General features: G+C 47.0%; 1 protein-coding gene across 8 annotated transcripts in view; it reads right to left on the bottom strand.

Annotated features, from left to right (window-relative positions):
- The window catches only part of SYNGAP1 (synaptic Ras GTPase activating protein 1), a 496744-nt gene that overhangs the window by 314154 nt on the left and 158258 nt on the right, over window positions 1-24332 (bottom strand). For all 8 annotated transcript variants that reach the window (XM_063938281.1, XM_063938276.1, XM_063938275.1 and 5 more), the window contains exon 3: window positions 7314-7419. In XM_063938281.1, the coding sequence (XP_063794351.1) occupies window positions 7314-7419 (106 nt within the window). The remainder of the gene's footprint in view (window positions 1-7313; window positions 7420-24332) is intronic.

Raw genomic sequence — 24332 nt, 5'->3', positions numbered from 1 at the left:
TGGTGTGTCCCCATGTCACCTTGTGTTACGGGATCATTATGTTGGTGTGTCCCCATGTCACCTTGTGTTACAGGATCATTATGGAGGTGTGTACCCATGTCACCTTGTTATGGAATCATTATATTTGTGTGTCACCATGTCACCTTGTGCTACGGGATCATTATGGAGGTGTGTCCCCATGTAACCTTGTGTTACGGGATCATTATGTTGGTGTGTCCCCATATCACCTTGTGTTACTGGATCATTATGTTGGTGTGTCCCCATGTCACCTTGCGTTACGGGATCATTATGTTGGTGTGTCACCTTGTGTTACGGGATCATTATGTTGGTGTGTCTCCATGTCACCTTGTGTTACGGAATCATTATGTAGGTGTCCTCCCATTTCACCTTTTGTTACGGGATCATTATGGAGATGTGTCCCCATGTCACCTTGTGTTACAGGATCATTATGTTGGTGTGTCCCCATGTCACCTTGTGTTACGGGATCATTATGTTGGTGTGTCACCTTGTGTTACGGGATCATTATGTTGGTGTGTCCCCATGTCACCTTGTGTTACAGGATCAATATGTTGGTGTGTCCCCATGTCACCTTGTGTTACAGGATCATTATGTTGGTGTGTCCCCCATGTCGCCTTGTGTTACGGGATTGTTATGTTGGTGTGTCTCCATGTCACCTTGTGTTACAGGATCATTATGTAGGTGTGTCCCCAGGTCATCTTGTGTTACGGGATCATTATGTTGGTGTGTCCCCATGTCACCTTGTGTTACGGGATCATTATGTTGGTGTGTCTCCATGTCACCTTGTGTTACAGGATCATTATGTTGATGTGTCTCCATATCACCTTGTGTTACTGGATCATTATGTTGGTGTGTCACCATGTCACCTTGTGTAATGGGATCATTATGTTAGTGTGTCCCCATGTCACCTTGTGTTACAGGATCATTATGTTGATGTGTCTCCATGTCACCTTGTGTTACGGGATCATTATGTTGGTGTGTCTCCATGACACCTTGTGTTCATGGATCATTATGTTGGTGTGTCTCCATCTCACCCTGTGCTACGGTATCATTATGTTGGTGTGTCCCCATGTCACCTTGTGTTACGGGATCATTATGTAGGTGTGTCCCCATGTCACCTTGTGTTACGGGATCATTATGTTGGTGTGTCCCCATGCCACCTTGTGTTACGGAATCATTATGTAGGTGTCCTCCCATTTCACCTTGTGTTACGGGATCATTATGGAGATGTGTCCCCATGTCATCTTGTGTTACGGGATCATTATGTTGGTGTGTCCCTATGTCACCTTGTGTTACGGGATCATTATGTAGGTGTGTCCCCATGTCACCTTGTGTTACGAGATCATTATGCTGGTGTGTTCCCATGTCACCTTGTGTTACGGGATCATTATGTAGGTGTGTCCCCATGTCACCTTGTGTTACGAGATCATTATGTAGGTGTGTCCCCATGTCACTTTGTTTTACGGGATCATTATGGAGGTGTGTCCCAATGTCACCTTCTGTTACGGGATCATTATGGAGGTGTGTCCCCATGTCACCTTGTGTTCCGAGATCATTATGTTGGTGTGTCCCCATGTCACCTTCTGTTACGAGATCATTATGTTGGTGTGTCCCCATGTCACCTTGTGTTACAGGATCATTATGTTGGTGTGTCCCCATGTCACCTTGTGTTACGGGATCATTATGGAGGTGTGTACCCATGTCACCTTGTGTTACGGGATTATTATGGTGGTCTGTACCCATGTAACCTTGTGTTACGGGATCATTATGGAGGTGTGTCCCCATGTCACCCCATGTCATCTTGTGTTACGGGATGATTATGGAGGTGTGTCCCCATGTCACCTTGTGTTACGGGATCATTATGTTGGTGTGTCCCCATGTCACCTTGTGTTATGGGATCATTATGTTGGTGTGTCCCCATGTCACCTTGTGTTACGGGATCATTATGTCGGTGTGTCCCCATGTCACCTTGTGTTACGGGACCATTATGTTGGTGTGTCCCCATGTCACCTTGTGTATGGGATCATTATGTTGGTGTGTCCCCATGTCTCCTTGTGTTACGAGATCATTATGTTGGTGTGTCCCCATGTCACCTTGTGTTACAGGATCATTATGTTGGTGTGTCCCCCATGTCGCCTTGTGTTACGGGATTGTTATGTTGGTGTGTCTCCATGTCACCTTGTGTTACAGGATCATTATGTAGGTGTGTCCCCATGTCACCTTGTGTTATGGGATCATTATGTTGGTGTGTCCCCATGTCACCTTGTGTTACAGGATCATTATGTTAATGTGTCTCCATGTCACCTTGTGTTACGGGATCATTATGTTGGTGTGTCTCCATGTCACCTTGTGTTCATGGATCATTATGTTGGTGTGTCTCCATGTCACCTTGTGTTACAGGATCATTATGTTGATGTGTCTCCATCTCACCTTGTGCTACGGTATCATTATGTTGGTGTGTCCCCATGTCACCTTGTGTTACGGGATCATTATGTTGGTGTGTCACCTTGTGTTACGGGATCATTATGTTGGTGTCCTCCCATTTCACCTTGTGTTACGGGATCATTATGGAGATGTGTCCCCATGTCACCTTGTGTTACGGGATCATTATGTTGATGTGTCTCCATGTCACCTTGTGCTACGGGATCATTATGTTGGTGTGTCTCCATGTCACCTTGTGTTCATGGATCATTATGTTGGTGTGTCTCCATCTCACCTTGTGCTACGGTATCATTATGTTGGTGTGTCCCCATGTCACCTTGTGTTACGGGATCATTATGTAGGTGTGTCCCCATGTCACCTTGTGTTACGGGATCATTATGTTGGTGTGTCCCCATGTCACCTTGTGTTACGGGATCATTATGTAGGTGTGTCCCCATGTCACCTTGTGTTACGGGATCATTATGTTGGTGTGTCCCCATGTCACCTTGTGTTACTGGATCATTATGTTGGTGTGTCTCCATGTCACCTTGTGTTCATGGATCATTATGTAGGTGTGTCCCCATGTCACCTTGTGTTACGGTATCATTATGTTGGTGTGTCCCCATGTCACCTTGTGTTACGGGATCATTATGTTGGTGTCCTCCCATTTCACCTTGTGTTACGGGATCATTATGGAGATGTGTCCCCATGTCACCTTGTGTTACGGGATCATTATGGAGGTGTGTCCCTATGTCACCTTGTGTTATGGATTATTATGTAGGTGTGTCCCCATGTCACCTTGTGTTACGAGATCATCATGCTGGTGTGTTCCCATGTCACTTTGCTTTACGGGATCATTATGGAGGTGTGTCCCAATGTCACCTTCTGTTACGGGATCATTATGGAGGTGTGTCCCTATGTCACCTTGTGATCCGAGATCATTGTTGGTGTGTCCCCATGTCACCTTCTGTTACGAGATCATTATGTTGGTGTGTCCCCATGTCACCTTGTGTTACGGGATCATTTTGTTGGTGTGTCCCCATGTCACCTTGTGTTACGGGATCATTATGTTGGTGTGTCCCCATGTCACCTTGTGTTACGGGATCATTATGGAGGTGTGTACCCATGTCACCTTGTTATGGAATCATTATATTTGTGTGTCACCATGTCACCTTGTGTTACGGGATCATTATGTTGGTGTGTCCCCATATCACCTTGTGTTACTGGATCATTATGTTGGTGTGTCCCCATGTCACCTTGCGTTACGGGATCATTATGTTGGTGTGTCCCCATGTCACCTTGTGTTACAGGATCATTATGTTGGTGTGTCCCCATGTCACCTTGTGTTACAGGATCATTATGTTGGTGTGTCCCCCATGTCGCCTTGTCTTACGGGATTGTTATGTTGGTGTGTCTCCATGTCACCTTGTGTTACAGGATCATTATGTAGGTGTGTCCCCATGTCATCTTGTGTTACGGGATCATTATGTTGGTGTGTCCCCATGTCACCTTGTGTTACGGGATCATTATGTTGGTGTGTCTCCATGTCACCTTGTGTTACAGGATCATTATGTTGATGTGTCTCCATATCACCTTGTGTTACTGGATTATTATGTTGGTGTGTCCCCATGTCACCTTGTGTTACGGGATCATTATGTTGGTGTGTCCCAATGTCACCTTCTGTTACGGGATCATTATGGAGGTGTGTCCCTATGTCACCTTGTGATCCGAGATCATTGTTGGTGTGTCCCCATCTGTTACGAGATCATTATGTTGGTGTGTCCCCATGTCACCTTGTGTTACTGGATCATTATGTTGGTGTGTCCCCATGTCACCTTGTGTTACGGGATCATTATGTTGGTGTGTCCCCATGTCACCTTGTGTTACAGGATCATTATGGAGGTGTGTACCCATGTCACCTTGTTATGGAATCATTATATTTGTGTGTCACCATGTCACCTTGTGCTACGGGATCATTATGGAGGTGTGTCCCCATGTAACCTTGTTTAACGGGATCATTATGTTGGTGTGTCCCCATATCACCTTGTGTTACTGGATCATTATGTTGGTGTGTCCCCATGTCACCTTGCGTTACGGGATCATTATGTTGGTGTGTCACCTTGTGTTACGGGATCATTATGTTGGTGTGTCCCCATGTCACCTTGTGTTACGGAATCATTATGTAGGTGTCCTCCCATTTCACCTTTTGTTACGGGATCATTATGGAGATGTGTCCCCATGTCACCTTGTGTTACAGGATCATTATGTTGGTGTGTCCCCATGTCACCTTGTGTTACGGGATCATTATGTTGGTGTGTTACCTTGTGTTACGGGATCATTATGTTGGTGTGTCCCCATGTCACCTTGTGTTACAGGATCAATATGTTGGTGTGTCCCCATGTCACCTTGTGTTACAGGATCATTATGTTGGTGTGTGTCCCATGTCGCCTTGTGTTACGGGATTGTTATGTTGGTGTGTCTCCATGTCACCTTGTGTTACAGGATCATTATGTAGGTGTGTCCCCAGGTCATCTTGTGTTACGGGATCATTATGTTGGTGTGTCCCCATGTCACCTTGTGTTACGGGATCATTATGTTGGTGTGTCTCCATGTCACCTTGTGTTACTGGATCATTATGTTGATGTGTCTCCCTATCACCTTGTGTTACTGGATCATTATGTTGGTGTGTCCCCATGTCACCTTGTGTAATGGGATCATTATGTTAGTGTGTCCCCATGTCACCTTGTGTTACAGGATCATTATGTTGATGTGTCTCCATGTCACCTTGTGTTACGGGATCATTATGTTGGTGTGTCTCCATGACACCTTGTGTTCATGGATCATTATGTTGGTGTGTCTCCATCTCACCCTGTGCTACGGTATCATTATGTTGGTGTGTCCCCATGTCACCTTGTGTTACGGGATCATTATGTAGGTGTGTCCCCATGTCACCTTGTGTTACGGGATCATTATGTTGGTGTGTCCCCATGCCACCTTGTGTTACGGAATCATTATGTAGGTGTCCTCCCATTTCACCTTGTGTTACGGGATCATTATGGAGATGTGTCCCCATGTCATCTTGTGTTACGGGATCATTATGTTGGTGTGTCCCTATGTCACCTTGTGTTACGGGATCATTATGTAGGTGTGTCCCCATGTCACCTTGTGTTACGAGATCATTATGCTGGTGTGTTCCCATGTCACCTTGTGTTACGGGATCATTATGTAGGTGTGTCCCCATGTCACCTTGTGTTACGAGATCATTATGTAGGTGTATCCCCATGTCACTTTGTTTTACGGGATCATTATGGAGGTGTGTCCCAATGTCACCTTCTGTTACGGGATCATTATGGAGGTGTGTCCCCATGTCACCTTGTGTTCCGAGATCATTATTTTGGTGTGTCCCCATGTCACCTTCTGTTACGAGATCATTATGTTGGTGTGCCCTTATGTCACCTTGTGTTACAGGATCATTATGTTGGTGTGTCCCCATGTCACCTTGTGTTACGGGATCATTATGGAGGTGTGTACCCATGTCACCTTGTGTTACGGGATTATTATGGTGGTCTGTACCCATGTAACCTTGTGTTACGGGATCATTATGGAGGTGTGTCCCCATGTCACCCCATGTCATCTTGTGTTACGGGATCATTATGGAGGTGTGTCCCCATGTCACCTTGTGTTACGGGATCATTATGTTGGTGTGTCCCCATGTCACCTTGTGTTATGGGATCATTATGTTGGTGTGTCCCCATGTCACCTTGTGTTACGGGATCATTATGTCGGTGTGTCCCCATGTCACCTTGTGTTACGGGATCATTATGTCGGTGTGTCCCCATGTCACCTTGTGTTACGGGATCATTATGTCGGTGTGTCCCCATGTCACCTTGTGTTATGGGATCATTATGTTGGTGTGTCCCCATGTCACCTTCTGTTACGAAATCATTATGTTGGTGTGTCCCCATGTCACCTTGTGTTACGGGATCATTTTGTTGGTGTGTCCCCATGTCACCTTGTGTTACGGGATCATTATGTTGGTGTGTCCCCATGTCACCTTGTGTTACGGGATCATTATGTCGGTGTGTCCCCATGTCACCTTGTGTTACGGGATCATTATGTCGGTGTGTCCCCATGTCACCTTGTGTTACGGGATCATTATGTCGGTGTGTCCCCATGTCACCTTGTGTTACGCGATCGTTATGTTGGTGTGTCCCCATGTCACCTTGTGTTACGAGATCATTATGTAGGTGTGTCCCCATGTCATCTTGTGTTACGGGATCGTTATGTTGGTGTGTCCCCATGTCACCTTGTGTTACGGGATCATTATGGAGGTGTGTCCCCATGTCACCTTGTGTTACGAGATCATTATGGAGGTGTGTCCCCATGTCACCTTGTGTTACCAGATCATTATGTCGGTGTCCCCATGTCACCTTGTGTTACGGAATCATTATGGAGATGTGTCCCCATGTCACCTTGTGTTACGGGATCATTATGTCGGTGTGTCCCCATGTCACCTTGTGTTACGGGATCATTATGGAGGTGTGTCCCCATGTCACCTTGTGTTACGGGATCATTATGTTGGTGTGTCCCCATGTCACCTTGTGTTACGGGATCATTATGTCGGTGTGTCCCCATGTCACCTTGTGTTACGGGATCATTATGTCGGTGTGTCCCCATGTCACCTTGTGTTACGGGATCATTATGTCGGTGTGTCCCCATGTCACCTTGTGTTTCGGGATCATATTCCATGCAATCACTATTACGCTCTACCACCATGGCAGCCTGCATTTCCTTGCCATTATGCCATTGCGCCCCAGCGTCACACATCGTTGGCATGTTAAACAGAAGTATAAATAATACAGAATCCTCAGTACCGTGTTCGTCAGGATGCTTCCCCTCCACGGGGACGCTGACCGTGCGCCTCAGGAATTTGGTCCTGGTTGGATCACTTCTCCTCTCACGTATTAACAGCGGGTGAACCTAAAGCGAACAAACAAGGTGCTGATTGGTTACAGGCGACACAATATACAGGATATAGGTGGTCATTCCGAGTTGTTTGCTAGCTGCATTCATTCTCTGTGTAGCGATGAGGCAAAAAAACCGGCACTTCTGCGCATGCGTATGCGGCGCAATGCGCATGCGCGACGTACTATTACAACGAATGATGTAGTTTCACACAGGGTCTAGCGAAGTTTTTCAGTAGCATTGCTGGCCGCAGAGTGATTGACAGGAAGTGGCCGTTTATGGATGGCAACTGACCGTTTTCAGGGAGTGTTCGAAAAACCGCAGACGTGCCAGGAAACACGCAGGCGTGGCTGGGCGAACGCAGGGCGTGTTTGTGACGTCAAAACAGAAACTGAACAGTCTGACGTGATCGCAAGCGCTGAGTAGGTTTTGAGCTACTCTATAACTGCACAAAAAAACGTTGTCGCCGCTGTGCGATCCTTTAGTTCGCACTTCTGCTAAGCTACAATACACTCCCAGTGGGCGGCGGCATAGCGTTTGCACGGCTGCTAACAACTGCTAGCGAGCGAACAACTCGGAATGACCACCATAAAGTGCTATCCCCCCCCCCCCCTCCCCCAGTCCCGTTACTAGCAGCACAGACACGAGACAAGGTATTCACACAGGACTGTCATTCAGAGATGAGGCCACACAGTTCATGCCCTTTCCTCAGTGATCCCTGGTAGGCTGAATGCCCAAGAATCAGTGGCTCAGCCCATACATTGGGTGCCTAAGTGACAGCTGCGTGGTTGGCGACCCTGGCTTATGTAATAGATACCACCCTAACCACAGTACCACCAGCATCTATCGCCTTATAGACATGGAATAATGCATTGTGCGGAGTAAGTCAGCAAGCACTATGTGTGCCAACGGGCCACTTGTTACCCCATCCAGGGGCTTTTCACATTGAACAATACATTTATACGATCATATTGCCAACTGTAGATGCCACATTAAAATGTACAGTATATCAGACACATGGAATAAAGGGCAGCCTCAATGTATTACGGCTCATATGAGAGTCCCAGGAGCAAAGTTAGATTGAATTAAGGGGTGTTAGAAAGCACCAGCGGGACAACAAAGTGATGGACTTAACATCTGTAGACATGCGTGATCAGTGGTCCACAAGGTAGCCTGTGCGCCAATGTGTGAGAACATGCGCCAATCCCAGGTGCTGCTTGTACAGTCGGCACATTCCGTCCTGTGCCTCTCACAGTGATGTAAGTGCCATGCGCTGCACCTCTTCCCCTGTACATCTGCCCCCCACACTCATGCCCCCAAAGCGCCAACCTCCCTAAATGATGTTACATCAGCACTAGCTACGACGACTCCCCTTTACCCTTGTTCTGTTATGCCCATGCGCTACCGCTCCTTTGCCCCTTACATTCCCTGTCGCCACCACTGCCGCAATGTCTGCCTCTCTCACTTACTGTCCCTGTGTGCCCTGCGTGTCATGTAGGAATAGCACAGGAAGGGTTAATGCCGCTGGCTTTCTGCTCTGTCTCTAATTGGTGGAGCAGATCGGAACTTTCAGCTGACGGGTTAATTACAATAATTATCCTGTACAAGTAAAAGCAGCAACTGTGAATATAGACCCATACTGCTTTCCCATCTCCCTCCCTCACCCACTCTATCTATTAGTTTCCTACTCTCTCCCCACGGCAGAACCCCACTCCACCCCCCACCCCCCCAATCTTCCCATGTCCAGAGCTGCCCGGCACTCATTCAAATCCCCCTTTTCCGACTCCCCTGGCCTTACTATTATTCCTTCACTCCATCTCTACTCTCTGTTTCACCCTGTCTTCTATTCATTCATTCATTCATCAGCTCTGTTATATCCCTTCCTCTCACCCTGATTACCATGTTCATCCTTTTCTCTGCCTTTACCTCTTTTTAACCCATCCCTCCATCTGTGCTCCCTAGAACTTCCCCTCCCAGTCTCTGTCTCTCTCCCACTCTATCCCTCTAATGCTCCTAGTTCCCTACAGGAACAATGACAGGACAGGATCTGGAAGAGCAGCTTGCAATCCTCCCACATACCCCCGTACATCAGCTGCCTTATTCAGCTCCTGCCTGGGGTGGGGGGGGAGAGAGAGACTTATATCACCTTATTACCTCAACTTCCCCCGTAAATGCCTAACCCCTAACATCACACCCTTTACAACAGGCCCTAAAGATCTTATGATAGATAAGGGGCAAAATTATAATATCGGGAAATGTTATAGAACTCTAGTGGGAAAGGTCAAGATAAATATAATATACAGAATGGTAAAGCAATAACTATAGGGGGAAGGGTGTGTGTAGGGGGTGGGTAGATGGCAATATAGTGAGAGGCAATACAGTAAAAATACACAGTATATTTATATACAGCAGAAAAGCAGAGCAGCGCTACATAAGGAGGAGAAGGAGGAGTGCAGGCAGGGATTATGTGGGAGAAGAAGAGGAAAAAAAATAATTTCATGCTGATTTACAAAGAGGAGGAGCTACAAATTACATAGAGCACAGGTTCTCAAACTCGGTCCTCAGGACCCCACACGGTTCATGTTTTGCAGGTCACCTGTGGATTTTCAAAATGTGACAGTTGGTGATACACAGTGCAGCTGCTGGGTGACATGGAAAACGTGAACCGTGTGGGGTCCTGAGGACCGAGTTTGAGAACCACTGACATAGAGGTTTAAATAGATATACAAGGATATGAGTTCAGCAGAGCAATTATATGAAGGTGCAGTAGTTCAGGGGTGGCCAAACACGTCCTCAAGGATGCCTAACATTTCACGTTCTGTAGACCGCCCAGGTGGTACACAGGTGTATTCTATATGTACAGTCATATGTTGGCATTATATGGAGTTGCTGTGGATCATTTGGTGGAAAGAAGGTTAGTAAAAGAGGTCACAGGAATGTATGCTAGATTATTAGGAGGATATGGGGGTCACAAGAAATATCATAGGGAGGCGCTATAGATCATTAGGGAGAATAGGGTCATTAGGAGTGGTTATAGGGAGGTGCTATAGCTCATTAGGGAGAATAGTCATTAGGAGTGGTTATAGGGAGGTGCTATAGCTCATTAGTGAGAATAGAGTCAGTAAGAGTGCTTATAGGGAGGTGCTATAGCTCATTAGTGAGAATAGAGTCAGTAGGACTGGTTATAGGGAGCTGCTATAGATCATTTGTGAGAATAGAGTCAGTAGGACTGGTTATAGGGAGGTGCTATAGCTCATTAGGGAGAATAGAGTCAGTAGGAGTGGTTATAGGGAGGTGCTATAGCTCATTAGTGAGAATAGAGTCAGTAGGACTGGTTATAGGGAGGTGCTATAGATCATTAGGAGAATAGAGTCAGTAGGACTGGTTATAGGGAGGTGCTATAGATCATTTGTGAGAATAGAGTCAGTAGGACTGGTTATAGGGAGGTGCTATAGATCATTAGGGAGAATAGGGTCAGTAGGAGCGGTTATAGGGAGGTGCTATAGATCATTAGGGAGAATAGTCAGTAGGAGCGGTTATAGGGAGGGGCTATAGATCATTAGGGAGAATACAGTCAGTAGAAGCGGTTATAGGGAGGTGCTATAGATCATTAGGGAGAACAGAGTCAGTAGGAGTGGTTATAGGGAGGTGCTAGAGGTCATTAGGGAGAATAGAGTCAGTAGGAGCAGTTATAGGGAGGTGCTATAGATCATTAGTGAGAATAGTGCAGTAAGAGTGGTTATAGGGAGGTGCTATAGATCATTAGGGAGAATACAGTCAGTAGGACTGGTTATAGGGAGGTGCTATAGATCATTAGGGAGAATAGAGTCAGAAGAAGCGGTTATAGGGAGGTGCTATAGATCATTAGGGAGAACAGAGTCAGTAGGAGCGGTTATAGGGAGGTGCTAGAGGTCATTAGGGAGAATAGAGTCAGTAGGAGCAGTTATAGGGAGGTGCTATAGATCATTAGTGAGAATAGTGCAGTAGGAGCGGTTATAGGGAGGTGCTATAGATCATTAGGGAGAATACAGTCAGTAGGACTGGTTATAGGGAGGTGCTATAGATCACTAGGGAGAATACAGTCAGTAGGAGTGGTTATAGGGAGGTGCTATAGATCACTAGGGAGAATACAGTCAGTAGGAGTGGTTATAGGGAGGTGCTATAGATCAATAGGTAGAATAGTCAGTAGAAGCGGTTATAGAGAGGTGCTATAGATCATAAGGGAGAACAGAGTCAGTAGGAGCGGTTATAGGGAGGTGCTATAGATCATTAGGGAGAATAGAATTAGTGGGAGTGTTATAGAGAGGTGCAATAGATCAGTAGGGAGTATAGAGTCAGTAGGAGCGGTTATATGGAGGCGCTGTAGATCATTAAGGAGGAAACACTCAGAAGAAGCAGTTATAGGGAGGTGCTATAGGTCATTAGGGAGAATACAGTCAGTAGAAATGGTTATAAGGAGGTGCTATAGATCATTAGGAAGAATAGAGTAAAGAGGAGTGGTTAAATAGAGGTGCTAGAGGTCATTAGGGAGAATAGAGTCAGTAGGAGCGGTTATATGGAGGTGGGTTATATGGAGGTGCTAGAGGTCATTAGGGAGAATAGAGTCAGTAGGAGCAGGTATAGGGAGGTGCTATAAATCATTAGGGAGAATATAGTCAGTAGAAGCGGTTATAGGGAGGTGCTATAGATCATTAGAGAGAATAGAGTAAAGAGGAGTGGTTAAATAGAGGTGCTAGAGGTCATTAGGGAGAATAGAGTCAGTAGGCATGGTTATATGGAGGCGCTAGAGGTCATTAGGGAGAATGGAGTCAGTAGAAGCCGTTATAGGGAGGTGCTATAGATCATTAGGGAGAATAGAGTCAGTAGGAGCGGTTATAGGGAGGTGCTGTAGATCATTAGGGATAATACAGTCATTAGAAGCAGTTATAGGGAGGTGAAATAGATCATTAGGGAGAATACAGTCAGAAGAAGCAGTTATAGGGAGGTGCTATAGATCATTAGGGAGAATAGAGTCAGTAGGAGCAGTTATAGGGAGGTGCTATAGATCATTAGGGAGAATACAGTCAGTAGAAGCGGTTATAGGGAAGTGCTATAGATCATTAGGGAGAATAGAGTCAGTAGGAGTGGTTATATAGAAGTGCTAGAGGTCATTAGGGAGAATAGAGTCAGTAGGAGCGGTTTATTGGAGGTGCTAGAGGTCATGAAGGAGAATAGAGTCGGTAGAAGTGGTTATAGTGAGGTGATATAGATAATTAGGGAGAATACAGTCAGTAGGAGTGATTATAGGGAGGTGCTGTGGATCATTAGGGAGAATAGTCAGTAGGAGCGGTTATAGGGAGGGGCTATAGATCATTAGGGAGAATACAGTCAGTAGAAGCGGTTATAGGGAGGTGCTATAGATCATTAGGGAGAACAGAGTCAGTAGGAGCGGTTATAGGGAGGTGCTATAGATCATTAGGGAGAACAGAGTCAGTAGGAGTGGTTATAGGGAGGTGCTAGAGGTCATTAGGGAGAATAGAGTCAGTAGGAGCAGTTATAGGGAGGTGCTATAGATCATTAGTGAGAATAGTGCAGTAAGAGCGGTTATAGGGAGGTGCTATCGATTATTAGGGAGAATACAGTCAGTAGGACTGGTTATAGGGAGGTGCTATAGATCATTAGGGAGAATAGAGTCAGAAGAAGCGGTTATAGGGAGGTGCTATAGATCATTAGGGAGAACAGACTCAGTAGGAGCGGTTATAGGGAGGTGCTAGAGGTCATTAGGGAGAATAGAGTCAGTAGGAGCAGTTATAGGGAGGTGCTATAGATCATTAGTGAGAATAGTGCAGTAGGAGCGGTTATAGGGAGGTGCTATAGATCATTAGGGAGAATAGAGTCAGTAGGACTGGTTATAGGGAGGTGCTATAGATCATTAGTGAGAATAAAGTCAGAAGAAGCGGTTATAGGGAGGTGCTATAGATCATTAGGGAGAATAGAGTCAGTAGACGCGGTTATAGGGAGGTGCTATAGATCATTAGGGAGAATATAGTCAGTAGGAGCAGTTATAGGGAGGCGCTATACATCATTAGGGAGAATGTAGTCAGTAACACCGGTTATAGGGAGGTGCTATAGATCACTAGGGAGAATACAGTCAGTAGGAGTGGTTATAGGGAGGTGCTATAGATCAATAGGTAGAATAGTCAGTAGAAGCGGTTATAGAGAGGTGCTATAGATCATAAGGGAGAATAGAGTCAGTAGGAGCGGTTATAGGGAGGTGCTATAGATCATTAGGGAGAATAGAATTAGTGGGAGTGTTATAGAGAGGTGCTATAGATCAGTAGGGAGTATAGAGTCAGTAGGAGCGGTTATAGGGAGGCGCTGTAGATCATTAAGGAGGAAACACTCAGAAGAAGCAGCTATAGGGAGGTGCTATAGGTCATTAGGGAGAATACAGTCAGAAGAAATGGTTATAAGGAGGTGCTATAGATCATTAGGAAGAATAGAGTAAAGAGGAGTGGTTAAATAGAGGTGCTAGAGGTCATTAGGGAGAATAGAGTCAGTAGGAGCGGTTATATGGAGGTGGGTTATATGGAGGTGCTAGAGGTCATTAGGGAGAATAGAGTCAGTAGGAGCAGGTATAGGGAGGTGCTATAGATCATTAGGGAGAATACAGTCAGTAGAAGCGGTTATAGGGAGGTGCTATAGATCATTAGGGAGAATAGAGTAAAGAGGAGTGGTTAAATAGAGGTGCTAGAGGTCATTAGGGAGAATAGAGTCAGTAGGCATGGTTATATGGAGGCGCTAGAGGTCATTAGGGAGAATGGAGTCAGTAGAAGCCGTTATAGGGAGGTGCTATAGATCATTAGGGAGAATAGAGTCAGTAGGAGCGGTTATAGGGAGGTGCTGTAGATCATTAGGGATAATACAGTCATTAGAAGCAGTTATAGGGAGGTGCAATCGATCATTAGGGAGAATACAGTCAGAAGAAGCAGTTAAAGGGAGGTGCTATAGATCATTAGGGAGAATAGAGTCAGTAGGAGCAGTTATAGGGAGGTGCTATAGATCATTAGGGAGAATAGAGTCAGTAGGAGTGGTTATATAGAAGTGCTAGAGGTCATTAGGGAGAATAGAGCAGTTATAGGGAGGTGCTGTGGATCATTAGGGAGAATACAGTCAGTAGGAGCGGAAATAAGGAGGTGCAACAGATCAGTAGGGAGAATACAGTCAGTAAAATCGGTTATACGGAGGTGCTGTGGATCATTAGGGAGAATAGAGTCAGTAGGTGTGGTTTTAGGGAGGGGCTGTGGATTATTAGGTGGAGGTACAGTAGATTCAGTAGTAGTGGTTTTAGGGAGAGGCTGAGGATTTTTAGGTGGAGGTAGAGTCTGAAGGAGTGGTTTTAGGGAGGTGCTATAGGTCATTAGGGGAAGTTGATCCAGTAAAATTAGTTATAGGGAGGTGCTGTGGGTTATTAGGTGGAGGCAGAGTCAGTAGGAGTGGTTATAGGGAGGTGTTATTGATCATTAGGGGAAGTGGAGCCAGTAAGATTAGTTTTAGGGAGGTGCGGTGGATTATTAGGTGGAGGGAGGGTTAGTAGGAGTGGTTATAGGGAGGTGCTGTGGATTACTAGGTGGAGGTACGGACAGAAGAGTGGTTATAAGGAGGTGTTATTGATCATTAGGGGAAGTGGAGTCGGTAAGAGTGGTTATATGGAGGCACTGTGGATTATAAGGTGGAGGTAGGGTCATTAGGAGTGGTTTAAGGGAGAGGCTGTGGGTTACTAAGTGGAGGTAGGGTCTGTAGGAATGGTTTCAGGGAATGGCTGAGCATGATTAGGTGAAAGCAGGAATAGTAGGAGTGGTTATAGGGAGGGGTTGTGGATTATTAAGTATAGGTAGGGTCAGTAGAAGTAGTTATAGGGAGGGGCTGTGGATCATTAGGTGGAGGTGGGGTCATGGTCAGAGGGAAGTGCTTAGGATCATTAGGTGGAGGTAGGGTCAGTAGGAGTGGTTAGAGTGAGAGACTGTGGATTACTAGGTGGAGGTAGGGTCAGTAGAAGTGGTTATAGGGAGGGTCCGTGGATCATTAGGTGGAGGTAGGGTCAGTAAAAGTGGTTATAGGGAGGGGCTGTGGATTATTAGGTGGATGTAGGGTCAGTAGAAGTGGTTATAGGGAGGGGCTGTGGATTATTAGGTGGAGGTAGGGTCAGTAGGAGTGGTCAGAGGAAGGGGCTGTGGATCATTAGGTGGAGGTAGGGTCAGTAGAAGTGGTTATAGGAGGGGCTGTGGATTATTAGGTGGAGGTAGGGTCAGTAAGAGTGGTCAGAGGAAGAGGCTGTGGATCATTAGGTGTAGGTAGGGTCAGTAGGAGTGGTTAGAGGGAGGGGCTTTGGATCATTAGGTAGAAGTAGGGTGAGTAGGAGTGGTTAGAGGGAGGGGCTGTGGATCATTAGGTGGAAGTAGGGTCAGTAGGAGTGGATAGGGGGAGGGGCTGTGGATCATCAGGTGGAGGTAAGGTCAGTAGGAGTTGTTAGAGGGAGGGCTGTGGATCATTATGTGTAGGTAGGGTAAGTAAGAGTGGTTAGAGGGAGGGGCTGTAGAGTATTAGGTGGAGTAAGGGTCAGTAGGAGTGGTTCTATGGAGGTGTTACAGATTATTAGGAGGTAAAATAAGCAGAATCAATTCTATGGAATTATGTTGTTATACATTTAGCAGGAGTTGCTACAAGCAGGTGATATAGATGATTAGAAGGGATTGGGGCTGGGAAATCGGCGCTGGGGATCCCGACAATCAGCATACCGACCGCGGGATCCCGGCAACAGAATGGCAGCAGGGGGGGGGAAGTGTGCGCATCAAAGCCCCTTGCGGGCTCACTGATCACCATGGGTGTCGTGGAATAGTCCCTGTTAGTTGGCATGCCGACTGTCGGGCATCTGATTGCTCGGGATCCTGATTGACAGGTAGAGGCGATCGCATTTTCTGCAGCTGCCCCCCCCCTCCCGGCAGAAAATGCGGGCGCATGCGCAGGACGGGCTCATGTGCAAGATGGGCGCTGCACATGCGCCTGCATTTTTGTCATTTTTGCGGTTGGATCTCGTTTGGCGATCCAACCTGAATTATGGGATCTAGATACTGGTACTGATGGAATCAGGTAAGTATTAGGCACTAGGAACACAATGTAAGAACTGAGATGTTGTACTAGTTGTTGGGAAGTAGCGCCGTACCAGCTTCACTGGATGTGATGGATTGCGGAGAGGAACCAGCTATACAAGATATACTGGGATGCAGGGCAGTTCCAGCTAAACAGGATATATTGGGAAGTGGAGCAGTTCCAGCTAAACACTATATATTGGGAAGTGGAGCAGTTCCAGCTATACAGGATATACTGGGATGCAGGGCAGTTCCAGCTAAACAGGATATATTGGGAAGTGGATCAGTTCCAGTTATACAGGATATACTGAGATGCAGAGCAGTTCCAACTAAATAAGGATATATTGGGAAGTGGAGCAGTTCCAGCTAAACACTATATATTGGGAAGTGGAGCAGTTCCAGCTATACAGGATATACTGGGATGCAGAGCAGTTCCAGCTAAACAGGATATACTGGGAAGTGGAGCAGTTCCAGTTATACAGGATATACTGAGATGCAGATCAATTCCAACTAAACAGGATATACTGGAAAGTGGAGCAGTTCCAGCTAAACGGGATATATTGTGAAGAGGAGCAGTTACAGCTATACAGGATATACGGGGATGCAGAGCAGTTCCAGCTAAACAGGATATACTGGGAAGTGGAGCAGTTCCAGCTATACAGGATATACTGGGATGCAGAGCAGTTCCAGCTAAACAGGATATACTGGGAAGTGGAGCAGTTCCAGTTATACAGGATACACTGAGATGCAGAGCAGTTCCAACTAAATAGGATATACTGAGATACGGAGCAGTTCCAGTTATACAGGATATACTGAGATGCAGAGCAGTTCCAGTTACACAGGATATACTGAGATGCGGAGCAGTTCTAGCTAAACAGGATATACTGGAATGCTGAGCAGTTGGAGCTACAGTATACAGGATGTGCTGGGATGCAAGCAGTTCCAGCTATACAGGATGTCTTCAGACCAGATGCGGTCAGCAAGGATAACAACAAAGTCCAATAGTATAGGCTGGGTGGACTGTTGTGCAACCAAGCGCTAGCAGCGCACAAAGCTAACAAGGGTTCCTTTAAGACACCAGGACAGAACCAATAACAGCAGCAGGGAGCACAGTAACAAGCAGCTTCCAGGAGTAGTAACTTGTTGCACTGGCGATTCCCCTCTGGACTGGACTGGCTTTATAGGCATAACCGCGCACCGACTGGCCCAGGAATACCCTCTGGCTGACCACTGGATACTGGCAGTCATCTGATGGTCTCCAACATGGCGGCACCCATTATGCAGACACATGGGAATGCCAGTCACTTGGAGCACACACCAAACTACCCCAAACACAAGCCACTATTACACAAGCTAGTGCTGCCCGCTGAGACCTCCGCTGTCTCACCCGCCGTCCATGAGGATCCTGCATGCCACGTCACAGCACCACCAGTACCTGGATAGTCCCGCAAACTAGCACTAAACATCCACATAGACCTGACACTATGACCCCAAAATACCCCAAAAAGGTCTAACATCTCCGTCACCAAAAGTTGTGATCCCCAGTGTAATATATGAGCAATGCAAAGAGGAGAAAGAATATTGTACCACCACATCATACGTATACATCAGAACAGAACTTCGGATAAAAGTGAAGGCAATAACCACGTACAATCAGCACTACAAGCAAATGATATAATCCAGTAGGGTGGACAATTGTGGGAGACAAACAACAGATAATAAGATTTTAAACCTACCGGTAAATCTTTTTCTCGTAGTCCGTAGAGGATGCTGGGGACTCCGTAAGGACCATGGGGATAGACGGGCTCCGCAGGAGACACGGGCACTTTAAGAAAGACTTTAGGTCTGGGTGTGCACTGGCTCCTCCCTCTATGCCCCTCCTCTAGACCTCAGTTAGAGAAACTGTGCCCAGAGGAGATGGACAGTACGAGGAAAGGATTTTTGTTAATCCAATGGCAAGATTCATACCAGCCACACCAATCACCCCGTATAACTTGTGTATCTATTAAACAGTTAACAGTATGAAAAAAACAACGTAGCATCAGTCCAACCTGATGAAACTATAACATAACCCTTATGTAAGCAAAACTATATTCAAGTCTCGCAGAAGTAGTCCGCACTTGGGACGGGCGCCCAGCATCCTCTACGGACTACGAGAAAAAGATTTACCGGTAGGTTTAAAATCTTATTTTCTCTAACGTCTGGGAGGATGCTGGGGACTCCGTAAGGACCATGGGGACTATACCAAAGCTCCCAAACGGGCGGGAGAGTGCGGATGACTCTGCAGCACCGAATGAGCAAACCTTAGGTCCTCCTCAGCCAGGGTATCAAACTTATAGAACTTTGCAAAGGTGTTTGAACCCGACCAAGTAGCAGCTCGGCACAGTTGTAGTGCCGAGACCCCTCGGGCAGCCGCCCAAGACAAGCCCACCTTCCTAGTGGAATGGGCCTTAACCGATTTTGGCAACGGCAATCCAGCCGTAGAATGCGCCTGCTGAATCGTGTTACAGATCCAGCGAGCAATATGCTGCTTCGAAGCAGGGGCGCCAACCTTGTTGGCTGCATATAGGACAAACAGTGCTTCCGTTTTCCTGACTCGAGCCGTTCTGGCCACATACATTTTCAAAGCCCTAACTACATCAAGGGACTCGAAATCCTCCAAATCTCGTGTAGCCACAGGCACCACAATAGGTTGGTTCATATGAAAAGATGACACCACCTTAGGCAAGAATTGAGAACGGGTCAGCAATTCCGCCCTATCCACATGGAAAACCAGATAGGGGCTTTTATGAGACAAAGCCGCCAATTCCGACACTCGCCTAGCCGAAGCCAAGGCTAATAACATGACCACCTTCCAAGTGAGATATTTTAACTCCACCGTTTGAAGTGGTTCAAACCAGTGCGACTTAAGGAAACTCAACACCACGTTAAGGTCCCAAGGCGCCACCGGAGGTATAAAAGGAGGCTGAATATGCAGCACTCCCTTCACAAAAGCCTGTACTTCTGGGAGAGAAGCCAATTCTTTTTGAAAGAAAATGGATAAGGCCAAAATCTGAACCTTAATGGAGCCTAATTTTAGGCCCAAATTCACTCCAGTCTGTAGGAAGTGAAGGAACGGCCCAGATGGAATTCTTCCGTAGGAGCATTCCTGGCCTCACACCAAGAAACATATTTTCGCCATATCCGGTGATAATGTTTCGCTGTCACGTCTTTCCTAGCCTTTATCAGAGTAGGAATGACCTCATCCGGAATTCCCTTTTCCGCTAGGATCCGGCGTTCAACCGCCATGCCGTCAAACGCAGCCGCGGTAAGTCTTGGAACAGACATGGCCCCTGTTGTAACAGGTCCTGTCTTAGAGGAAGAGGCCACGGATCTTCTGTGAGCATTTCCAGCAGATCCGGATACCAGGTCCTTCGTGGCCAATCTGGAACAATGAGAATTGTTCTCACTCCTCTTTTGCTTATTATTCTCAACACCTTGGGTATAAGAGGAAGAGGAGGAAACACATAGACCGACTGGAACACCCACGGTGTCACTAGGGCGTCTACTGCTACCGCCTGAGGGTCTTTTGAGTTGGCGCAATACCTCTGTAGCTTTTTGTTGAGGCGGGACGCCATCATGTCTATCTGGGGCAGTCCCCACCGACTTGCAATCTGTGCGAAGACTTCCCGATGAAGTCCCCACTCCCCTGGATGCAGGTCGTGTCTGCTGAGGAAGTCTGCTTCCCAGTTGTCCACTCCCGGAATGAACACTGCTGACAGTGCGCTTAAATGATTTTCCGCCCAGCGAAGAATCCTGGTTGCTTCCGCCATTGCCACTCTGCTCCTTGTGCCGCCTTGGCGGTTTACAGGAACCACTGCGGTGATGTTGTCTGACTGGATCAGAACTGGTTGGTCGCGAAGTAAGTTCTCTGCTTGACGTAGGGCGTTGTATATGGCCCTCAGTTCCAGGATGTTGATGTGAAGACAAGTCTCTTGACTTGTCCAACGTCCTTGGAAGTTTCTTCCCTGTGTGACTGCTCCCCACCCTCTGAGGCTCGCGTCCGTGGTCACCAGGATCCAATCCTGAATGCCGAACCCGCGGCCTTCCCAAAGGTGAGCACTCTGCAGCCACCACAGGAGAGATACCCTGGCCCTGGGGGACAGGGTGATCAGCTGATGAATTTGTAGATGTGACCCGGACCACTTGTCTAATAGGTCCCATTGGAAAGTCCTGGCATGGAACCTGCCGAAGGGAATGGCTTCGTATGTTGCCACCATTTTTCCCAGGACTTGAGTGCAAAGATGCACAGACACTTGTTTTGGCTTCAATAGGTTCTTGACTAGAGTCATGAGTTCCTGAGCTTTTTCTATCGGAAGAAAAAACCTTTTCTGGTCTGTGTCCAGAATCATGCCTAAGAAGGTCAGACGAGTCGTAGGAACCAGCTGTGACTTCGGGATATTGAGAATCCAGCCGTGTTGCTGTAACACCTTCAATGAAAGTGACACGCTTTTCAGTAACTTCTCTCGTGATCTCGCTTTTATGAGGAGATCGTCCAAGTATGGGATAATTGTGACACCCTGCTTGCGCAGGAGCACCATTATTTCCGCCATTACCTTGGTGAAAATCCTCAGGGCCGTGGAAAGCCCAAACGGCAACATCTGAAATTGGTAATGACAATCCTGTACCGCAAATCTCAGGTACGCCTGGTGAGGTGGATAAATGGGGACATGAAGGTATGCATCCTTTATGTCCAGAGATACCATAAAATCCCCCCCCTTCCAGGCTGGCGATGACCGCTCTGAGCGATTCCATCTTGAACTTGAACCGTTTTAAGTATAGGTTCAGGGATTTTAAATTCAATATGGGTCTGACCGAACCGTCCGGTTTCGGAACTACAAACAGGGTTGAGTAGTATCCCTTCCCTCTCTGAAGCAGGGGAACTTCGACCACCACTTGTTGAAGACACAAGTTGTGAATAACATTTAACACTATCTCCCTTTCTAGGGGAGAAGTCGGTAGAGCCGATTTGAAAAACCGGCGAGGAGGCACCTCTTCGAATTCCAGCTTGTATCCCTGAGAAACAATTTCTATTGCCCAGGGATCCACCTGTGAGTGAACCCAGATGTGGCTGAAAAGTCGAAGACATGCCCCCACTGGGGCAGACTCCCCGAGCGGAGCCCCAGCGTCATGCAGTGGATTTTGCAGAGGCCGGGGAGGACTTCTGTTCCAGGGAACTAGCTGTGCTGTGCAGCTTTTTACCTCTGCCCTTACCTCTGGCAAGAAAGGACGATCCACGTACTCTTTTGCTTTTATTTGAACGAAAGGACTGCATTTGATAATGTGGCGCTTTCTTAGGTTGTGAGGGAACATAAGGCAAAAAATTCGATTTACCTGCCGTAGCTGTGGAGACCAGGTCCGAGAGCCCTTCCCCAAACAATTCCTCACCCTTGTAAGGTAAGACCTCCATATGTCTTTTTGAGTCGGCATCACCTGTCCACTGCCGGGTCCAGAGGACTCGTCTAGCAGAAATAGACATAGCGTTTATTCTGGAACCCAGTAAACTAATTGTCTCTTTGAGCATCTCTCATATATAAGACAGCATCTTTTATATATGGCCTAGGGTCAATAAAATGGTATCCTTATCTAGGGTCTCAATTTCCGCTGATAAGGAATATGTCCATGCTGCTACAGCGCTACAGACCCAGGCCGACGCAATTGCCGGTCTGAGTAATGTACCAGAATGTGTGTAAATGGATTTCAAGGTAACCTCCTGCTTGCGGTCAGCAAGATCCTTGAGGGTAGCCGTATCTTGAGATGGCAACGCTATCTTTTTTGACAAGCGTGTCAACGCTTTGTCCACCTTAGGGGAGGATTCCCACCGTATCCTGTCCGTTGGCGGGAAAGGATACGCCATAAGAATCCTTTTGGGAATCTGCAGTTTTTTGTCTGGAGATTTCCACGCTTTTTCACATAATTCGTTCAACTCATGTGAGGAGGGAAAAGTTACCTCAGGCTTCTTTCCCTTATACATGTGTACTCTCGTGTCAGGGACAGGGGGTTCCTCTGTGATATGCAACACTTCTTTTATTGCAATAATCATACATCGAATACATTTAGCCACTTTTGGCTGTAACTTTGCATCATCGTAGTCGACATTGGAGTCCGAATCCGTGTCGGTATCTGTGTCTCCTATCTGGGATAGTGGGTGCTTCTGAGACCCTGAAGGTCCCGGCGACATAGGGACAGACATAGGTTCACTCCCTGACTGTTCCTTAGCTTCAGCTTTGTCTAATCTTTTGTGCAATAAGTTCACACTAGCACTTAAAACATTCCACATATCCATCCAGTCAGGTGTCGGCACCGCCGACGGAGACCTCACATTCATACGCTCCCCTTCCTCCCTAGGTGAGCCTTCTACCTCATACATGTCGACACACGCGTACCGACACACCACACACACAGGGAACCTCTTATCTGAAGATAGTTTCCCCACCAGGCCCTTTGGAGAGACAGAGAGAGAGTATGCCAGCACACACCCCAGCGCTATATGACCCTGGAAAAAAAACACTAAATGTTTATCCAGTAGCGCTGTTTATACTTTATATCCGCCAAATTTGTGCCCCCCCCCCCCTCTTAAAACCCCTCCATCACCATGTATTAGCAGGGGAGAGTCCGGGGAGCTTCCTCTCAGCGCTGTGCTGTGGAGAAAAATGGCGCTGGTGAGTGCTGAGGGAGAAGCCCCGCCCCCTCGGCGTCGGGCTTCTGTCCCGCTCAAAATTCCTGAAAACTGGCAGGGGCTGTGGTATATACATATACAGTGCCCATCTGTACATGTATATACTTATTTTGCCAATGGAGAGGTTTTATTGCTGCCCAGGGCGCCCCCCCTGCGCCCTGCACCCTTACAGAGACTGCGGTGTGTGAGGTGTATGGGAGCAATGGCGCACAGCTGCACTGCTGTGCGTTACTTCAGTGAAGATCATGAAATCTTCTGCCGCCTCTGAAGTCTTCTTTACTTTTCATACTCACCCAGCTTCTATCTTCTGGCTCTGCGAGGAGGACGGTGGCGCGGCTCTGGGACGGACGGCGAGGGCGAGACCTGCGTACCAATCCCTCTGGAGCTAATGGTGTCCAGTAGCCTAAAAAACAGAGCCTTGAAACTCACAGAAGTAGGTCTGCTTCTCTCTCCTCAGTCCGATGCAGGGAGTCTGTTGCCAGCAGGCTCCCTGAAAATAAAAAACCTAACAAATATACTTTCTGACAGGAAGCTCAGGAGAGCTCCCTGTAGTGCACCCATCTCCTCTGGGCACAGTATCAAACTGAGGTCTGGAGGAGGGGCATAGAGGGAGGAGCCAGTGCACACCCAGTTCTAAAGACTTTCTTAAAGTGCCCATGTCTCCTGCGGAGCCCGTCAATCCCCATGGTCCTTACGGAGTCCCCAGCATCCTCTAGAACGTTAGAGAAAAAGATAAAGTTACATTGAATACAGAAAAAGAAATCAGACAGGCATTTGGGGGAAATCCCAAGAGGACAAGAGAACCAGTCTTATTTGTTATCAGGAGGAAGAGACCGGATCATCCGGAGGAGCAGAAACAGTGTGGTATGAAAATTTGGGCCTTGATATGGGAAGACAATATATCATTAAAGCTTTCCCATGTGTCAAATAGTTTTGGTTTTGTAATTAGTAGAGAAGGTTAATGTGTGTATTGTTATATGTAGGCAAGTGCAGGGCTATGAGAGATATCAGGAGAGATGTTTGAGGCAATGTGAGGGAGTTATAGCGAGTAGTGCACCAATCTGACAAGGTGATACTGATCA

This window comes from Pseudophryne corroboree, chromosome 8 (assembly GCF_028390025.1).
Source record: "Pseudophryne corroboree isolate aPseCor3 chromosome 8, aPseCor3.hap2, whole genome shotgun sequence".
NCBI classification, from domain to species: domain Eukaryota; kingdom Metazoa; phylum Chordata; class Amphibia; order Anura; family Myobatrachidae; genus Pseudophryne; species Pseudophryne corroboree.
Note: the sequence above shows the minus strand (reverse complement) of the source record. Positions and strands in the feature narration are given on the sequence as shown.